The following is a 7,037-nucleotide window of genomic DNA, read 5'->3' on the forward strand; positions in this document are numbered from 1 at the left end:
AAATTTTTGGGGAGGCTTGTCTGTGTGAATGATACTTAGAGCTTAAGTGTATAGATATTGTGCTCCTGACAGGATTACTGTATGATAAATTTGTCAAATGAGAGGGTCCAGACATGCCTAGCCTAGCAGGCTCAGCCTAAGAGGGCTGCATGGCTCCTTGTGAGCTTTGAGGTCAAGTGACAAGTAAGAATATGACAGATCTAGGCAGTCAGTTGTAACCGTCTCAATAATACATCATTTGTGACATAGATAAAACACACTTAAATATACAGTGTCCTGTATTTGTTATTAATTTGGAAATTACTTGTTATTTTTTATTTTTGCATGTTGTTTGTTTGTATAACATTACCTTTTTCAGTAGAAAATGTTGTCGAAAAAAACTTGCTACTTTTGTGGAACTTCCCCCGTTTTTGTTAGCTATTTTTATAAATATCGCTTGAATTTACCATGAAAACATTAGCCTGAAATGCTGGGTTGCCAGCTGTGGCTAAGTATTTAAAATTAGTTTGCATTATTTAAGACATAGATATTATTGTAAAATAAGATGTGTTTTACTTTTTCTTGCATTTACTTTTATTAATGCTTGAGTATTTTAAATATTTTTAGTACAATTTTATTTTAATATCTGAGATAAACTATTCCTTCAAAGCATTTTATTTTCTTGTAGTGGCTGGATATCTGCTTTATCTGTGATGAATGACAACCTGGCTGTTACCATAATTATGATAATTGTGGCTATTTTCTTCACCACTTGTGCAGTTTTATCAATCATCCTACTGAAGACAGTAAGTTCCTGATTGAATATAATAACATGTTCTCATTTAAACTGTCTTAAACTTTGTTTATTGAACACGTACAGACATCCTAGAACCCATTCAACTACAATTATTTAATTTTATAGGTATTCATCTGCTTTCAAACCCCACCCTTAGATTGGTGGTTAGATCGTTATATATATATAGCCTTTGAAAATGAGCATGCAAGATACTAAAAAGTGTAATTAAATGAATTGGGAGTTTTAAATTAGTATTTTATTTAAAGTCTTCACATAATCTTTTATTTTATTTGCAACAGTCTTTTCGTGTATTTGAAAAAATAGAGCATAATTTGTCCCAGTTATTCATCATTCTGTGTAAGAAAATATTGCTCTTGACTCAGAATTGCTATCACACTCAAATTCAAATTGTATTTGTCAAGTGTAAATTATACATACAGTACAATATGTAGTGAAATGCTAAGTAAACATTAAAATCATTATGTTAAATGTTTAAAGAGTGCAATAGTTTGCAGTATACTTGAACTTCAAAATATGTGATAAATAATAACTAAATAAATAACTTAATGTAAGAGAGTTAACAATAGGGCATTGTGTAGTTGTAGACAATTTCTTCATTCAAGATTTGAATCGACTGTAGAAAAATGCACCTCCTCTGTCTCTCTGAACTGGTCTTCAGGCAGCGGTACCATTTTCCCTGACCGCAGCACAGAGAAGAGGCCATTGTTTGGGATGGCTGGTGTCACTGATAATTTTCATTGACCTGGTCCGACATCACTTGGTGTAGGGAGTGCACACCCAGTGAAGCTTGTAGCTGACCACACCACTCTGTACAGGGCCTTGTGGTCCTGCTGCCTGCTGTTCCCAAACCAGGCAGTAGTACTTCTTGTCAGGATACATTTGATGATGGATGTGAGATGTGCATGCTTCATTGTTAGGGAAAAAAGTTTCAACCAGACAAATCAGAATTGTGTTGCCTGGTAATTAGAGAGTCAACATTGTATTATAATGGTGTGTCCTTGAAACTGAAATCAAAATAGGATGCCATATATGTTTAAATTAGTCTAAAAGCAGTGTTTGAAACTAAGAACAAGTAGAGCTCAAGAGATGAGAAGCTGGTTTCTGTGGGAGTTCATTTATGATAAATGTATGTATGGTTATGTAAGCATGTGTGATGTTTATAGACCTGTTATGGAAGATGTACAAATTCAAGTTATTAGTATCCTAACTTATGTTTTAAGTAGCACAGCTGTGCACTGGTTAGTGTTGTTGCTGTACAGGTCAAGAGCATTAGTTTCAGATTCCAGCCTAGTCTCTGTATGTGTAGTATTTGTTCCCCTAATTTACCATGTGTGTCTTTTCCCCTGGGTTTCTCAGTTTTTCATCCCACATCCAAGATAAAATGTGTGTTGGGTTGATTCGTGACTTAGAAGTGATGTAGAGCGAGTGAATTGAGTTTGTGTTAATTTGTGCATGTGTCTGCCCTCCAATGTCATTTGGGATTCAGGTCTCTCATAACCTTGGAAAGGATTAAGCAGGCTTGAAGATTGATGGATGAATGGAAAATTTAAGTTTAGTTCGATTAGCACATATGACCAGGACAATCACTCGCCTCCCTCTTTATTGTTGTTTTATGCTATATTAATTGCAGTTTCCTAAAACAGTTAATGATGTAAAAATATACATAGGCTTAGTACTGATGTGCGGAATAAATTAATTATAAATTATAGTTACGTATATGTACATTTGCATAATAGAAAGAAAAGAAAATGAAGCAGCCAGAAACCTAATGAAAAATAACAGGCATTTGTGAAGTCAGCAGCAATTTGATTAAATAATAATAATAATAGTACATTTTATACTCATGGCATTTAAAAATGAAAGAATAAATCAATACATTTTCCTGGTGTTGCTAGAAAACATTTGTGGCTTCCTCTCAACTCCCTCTCATCTTTTGCATTTCCATTACATGGAGGAAATTAGGGCAGCACGGTGACGCAGTGGTAGCGCTGCTGCCTCGCAGTTAGGAGACCTGGGTTCGCTTCCCGGGTCCTCCCTGCGTGGAGTTTGCATGTTCTCCCCGTGTCTGCGTGGGTTTCCTCCCACAGTCCAAAGACATGCAGGTTAGGTGGATTGGCGATTCTAAATTGGCCCTAGTGTGTGCTTGGTATGTGGGTGTGTTTGTTTGTGTGTGCCCTGCGATGGGTTGGCACCCTGCCCGGGATTGGTCCCTGCCTTGTGCCCTGTGTTGGCTGGGATTGGCTCCAGCAGACCCCGGTGACCCTGTGTTCGGATTCAGCGGGTTGGAAAATGGATGGATGGAGGAAATTATCAAAAATGATTCACTGAAGGAAATACAATTAAAAATGTAATCATATGTACAGCAAATATAGTGCTTTTTAAAATCATTATCCATGTTTTAGGTCCTTGTTGCTGAACCTATGCATATTAAACTTCAATATAAAGGTCTATTAATTATACAAAAATCAATTGCAGTAGTTTTTCTGAGCTTTTTTTTAATATGTATGAACCAGATGCAAAAAAAAGCAATACAATGATAATGACTTTTGTACACTTGTTAAAAAAAAGAAAGAAAAGTTGGATTGCAGTAGGCCCGTGATGAACCTGCATGTCCTGATTTACGATGACAACGTTTTTGAATCAACTTACCTAATACAAGGTTTTATTGTTCTATATTCATGGCCAAAAATTTGGAGAATGAGACAAGTATTGGTTTTCATAAAGTTTGCTGCTTCAGTGTTTTAGATCTGTTTGTCAGATGTTTTTATGGTATACTGAAGTATAATTACAAGCATTTCATAAGTTTCAAAAGTACCAAATATCATCTGGAGAGCAGCTTCTCCCAACCATCCACGAACAGTTTGGTGACCAACAATGCCTTTTCCAGCATAATGGAGCACCGGGCCATAAGGCAAAAGTGATAACTAAGTGGCTAGGGGAGCAAAACATTGAAATTTTGGGTCCCTGGCCAGGAAACTCCCCAGTGGTCTATTGTGGTCAATCCTCAAGATGCGGGTGGACAAACAAAAAACCACCAATTCTGACAAACTCCAAGCATTGATTATGCAAAAATGGGCTGCCATCAGTCAGGATTTGGCCCATAAGTTGATTGACAGCCTGCCAGGGCAAATTGCAGAGGTCCTGAAAAAGAAAGAAGGGCCAACACTGCAAATATTGACTCTGCATACACTTAATGGAATTGACAATAAAAGCCTTTGAAACGTTTGAAATGCTTGTAATTATACCCCAGTATACCATAGAAACATAGAAAACCTTGAAACATCCATCCATCCATTATCCAACCCGCTAAATCTTAACTACAGGGTCACGGGGTCTGCTGGAGCCAGTCCCAGCCAACACAGGGCTCAAGGCAGGAAACAAACCCTGGGCAGGGTGCCAGCCCACCGCAGAACCTTGAAACAGTACAAGATTAAAAAAATAAATCACTACATTCAAATCTGATTGAAGCCACCATTTTCACAGGATGCCCTTAAAGAGGATTTATATTTTTGCCCAAAATTCCCTTTATTCCTACTGATCATCTGTTTCAATTCAAAACAATATGGCCTCCTGTAAAATATTTATTACAATACAATACAAGCCAAGATCAGTCTCTAGGAATGTTTTACTCCTAGGCAATTGTATGTAGTATGTTCAAGAATAAGGAGCTCCAGTGATGTAATATTAGCCCCTGGTGTAAAAAATAAAAATATTATATGTAGAGAAGTACTTAGTACTTAGTACTTCTGATAAATCTGATAAATCCGATTAACTGACGACACTATAACCAAGGCCCATTGTCTTGGGAAATTTGTCAGACAAGGCCAGGTAACACACCTAGTTAGAAATAAAAAAACAGGAACTGCATAAACAAGATAAATATCACATACATTTGTGCCGATTTTATATGGTTCTGCTTCACAAAACAAACAAACCTTTTGTAAAAAAAAAAAAATAAATGGTAAGAACTGAACTGTTTGGTAGATTTTGTTTTTGTGAATTTTTATTTGTATATTATTGTTTGCACAAATAAATTTATGAAATGAGCTGCTGAGAGGACTACCTTGAATATGTCCTTATTCCAGATGTCTGTTAATATGGACGCTTGAGATGAATGTGAATTGATAATATTGGGTTTTGAAAAACAGACCTTGTTTACCAGCTCAGAGTGTTTACCTCCAACAATACCCCTCTCAGATATTCTAGTAATGTTCAGAGTTCTTTGAGACTCTCTACTTCTCCACATTTGTTAGTGCTTAGGGTGTCATCTTTACCTACACTCATCCTGATCATGTCTGATTTCGACATAGCTGTAATTATGGGATTAAGTATAATTATTAATTCTGACTAACAAGTGTGTTTGTTTAACTGTGCCAAAGCATATTTATTAATTTTAAGAAAATTTTCAAATTGGTCAAAAAGTCCTTCTAAATGACATTATGTATATTTCTCATGAATATTTCAGGTTCACTCCAAATATAGACGTACAGGTGCCAGCTTCCAGAAGGCCCAGGAGGAGTTTTCCCATGACGTGTTTTCAAACAGAAGCTTTCAGCGTGCTGCATCTAGTGCTGCCTCTTCTGCCGCCCAGGGCGCCTTCCAAGGAAATTAGTGTGGAAGAAAAATGGGGAAATTATCAGATCTGCCCGATAACTTTATTACTGAGAAGTTGCACTTTCAGATTATTACAATTAATGTATGGTATGCTTACTGTACCTGTTGGTTCAATACACTTTGACTGAGTTTAATGTTAAAGTAACCCTGTTATGATGAGGCTACATACATTAGTCTGAAAAGAAAAAAAAAAAAGCTTTCTTTATAAATCGAAAATTCCATAAGATCATGAGGACTAAATCAAGCAGATATGTTTGATTAAAGGCTTCTCAAGTATCATGAGAGTCCAAATATGTTCTTTTACCCCAGAGTAACACTCCCTATCCCAATCAGTGTAAAATTCTGTATTTATAGTCCTTTTTCTTGTATTGTGGTTTTTTCTCTCTCTCTCTCTCTCTCTCTCTCTCTCTCTTTTTTATACAAATCAGACCAAGTTAAAATTTCATCTTTGTTCACTTTTTAATTATTTGAAGAGTATTCTAGCTTTAAAACTAGGAAGAGCTTTGGTTCTTACACTGGGTTTTTTATTAAACGGCCAGCCTTCCACAGTTTCATATTCCTGCAAGTCCCAGTAATATGAAGCTTTCCTTTAAAGGTTTGGCTCTTCTTTGGTTCACTAAGCTGCCGTTTTTCACTAAGTACTAAGTGACGTTGAGAACAAATCATTATTTTGATCAATTTGGAAATGTCTTCTTCTCCAAATGTATTTTTGTATGAGATCTACAACTGTGATGCTTTTGTAAAAGTTCCCATTTTATACCAAAGGGAAATATCTTTAGGATTATTATAGATTGATCAGCATGTGTTAATAAACTAAAACTAAAGTATTATTTCTTTTAAAATAATTGCCAGCTTGTCAAGTATCATCTTGTACTGTAATGAAGGATTTTTTGAATGTACGTACTTTAGCTACTATTGCCTTAAAATATAGAGTAAAAGATTAGCTTTAGTGTATTTTGACAAAAAAAATGCTATTATTTATTATAGTCCCATTTTCACATCTAAAATTAAACCAGCATCTGCAGTTGGATTTCTGAAAGGTTCATTGCCAGCATATTTCAGATTCTTCAAATTTGTAATAATTCTGTTTGTTTAACTGAGTTTTCAATTTCTGATCATCACAAATTACAGTCGTTTAATTCTTTTGGTATGCAAAGTCGGTAAAGATTCTACTTCTAGAGAAACGTTGTTTTCACCCATTAATTCATTACAGGAATTGGTCTGTAGCACAGAAAAACGGCTTTACATGCATGAAGTGTTTAAGATTTGTTTTTTCACCAATTGCTTAATGCAAATTTCGGCACATATAAGAAAGCAGCCTTAGAATATTGAGAAATGCACCATGTTACATTTTACACAATGATAAAAAAAAATCTACCCTCTTTAAATTTTTAGTTTATTCAAAGAAGACGAAGCATTTAATTAATGCTGCACATTAGACTTGAAATTAAGAGAAACTTTTTATAATTTCCAATCCTAGAAGCAAAATATATCATTTGAAGAATGTATTCAGTGAAGGATTTTTGCTGATCCCATATTCTTGTATAGCGTATGCATAATTTTTTCTAACTGATTATAATAACATTATACGTAACTCAGGTTTTGCAATAATTGTGCCTTCAGTAAT

The 7,037-nt window shown here is 35.3% G+C and overlaps 1 protein-coding gene across 1 annotated transcript in view; it reads left to right on the top strand.

Annotated features, from left to right (window-relative positions):
- scamp2 (secretory carrier membrane protein 2) overlaps nt 1–5,605 on the top strand; it is a 68,128-nt gene extending 62,523 nt beyond the window's left edge. Inside the window, exons 8-9 of the mRNA XM_039773078.1 lie at nt 668–785; nt 5,262–5,605. Coding sequence (XP_039629012.1) covers nt 668–785; nt 5,262–5,408 — 265 coding nt within the window. The 3' untranslated portion in view covers nt 5,409–5,605. The remainder of the gene's footprint in view (nt 1–667; nt 786–5,261) is intronic.
- Nucleotides 5,606–7,037: the final 1,432 nt, after the last annotated feature.

Source organism: Polypterus senegalus, chromosome 12, assembly GCF_016835505.1.
Source record: "Polypterus senegalus isolate Bchr_013 chromosome 12, ASM1683550v1, whole genome shotgun sequence".
In the NCBI taxonomy this organism is placed as follows: domain Eukaryota; kingdom Metazoa; phylum Chordata; class Cladistia; order Polypteriformes; family Polypteridae; genus Polypterus; species Polypterus senegalus.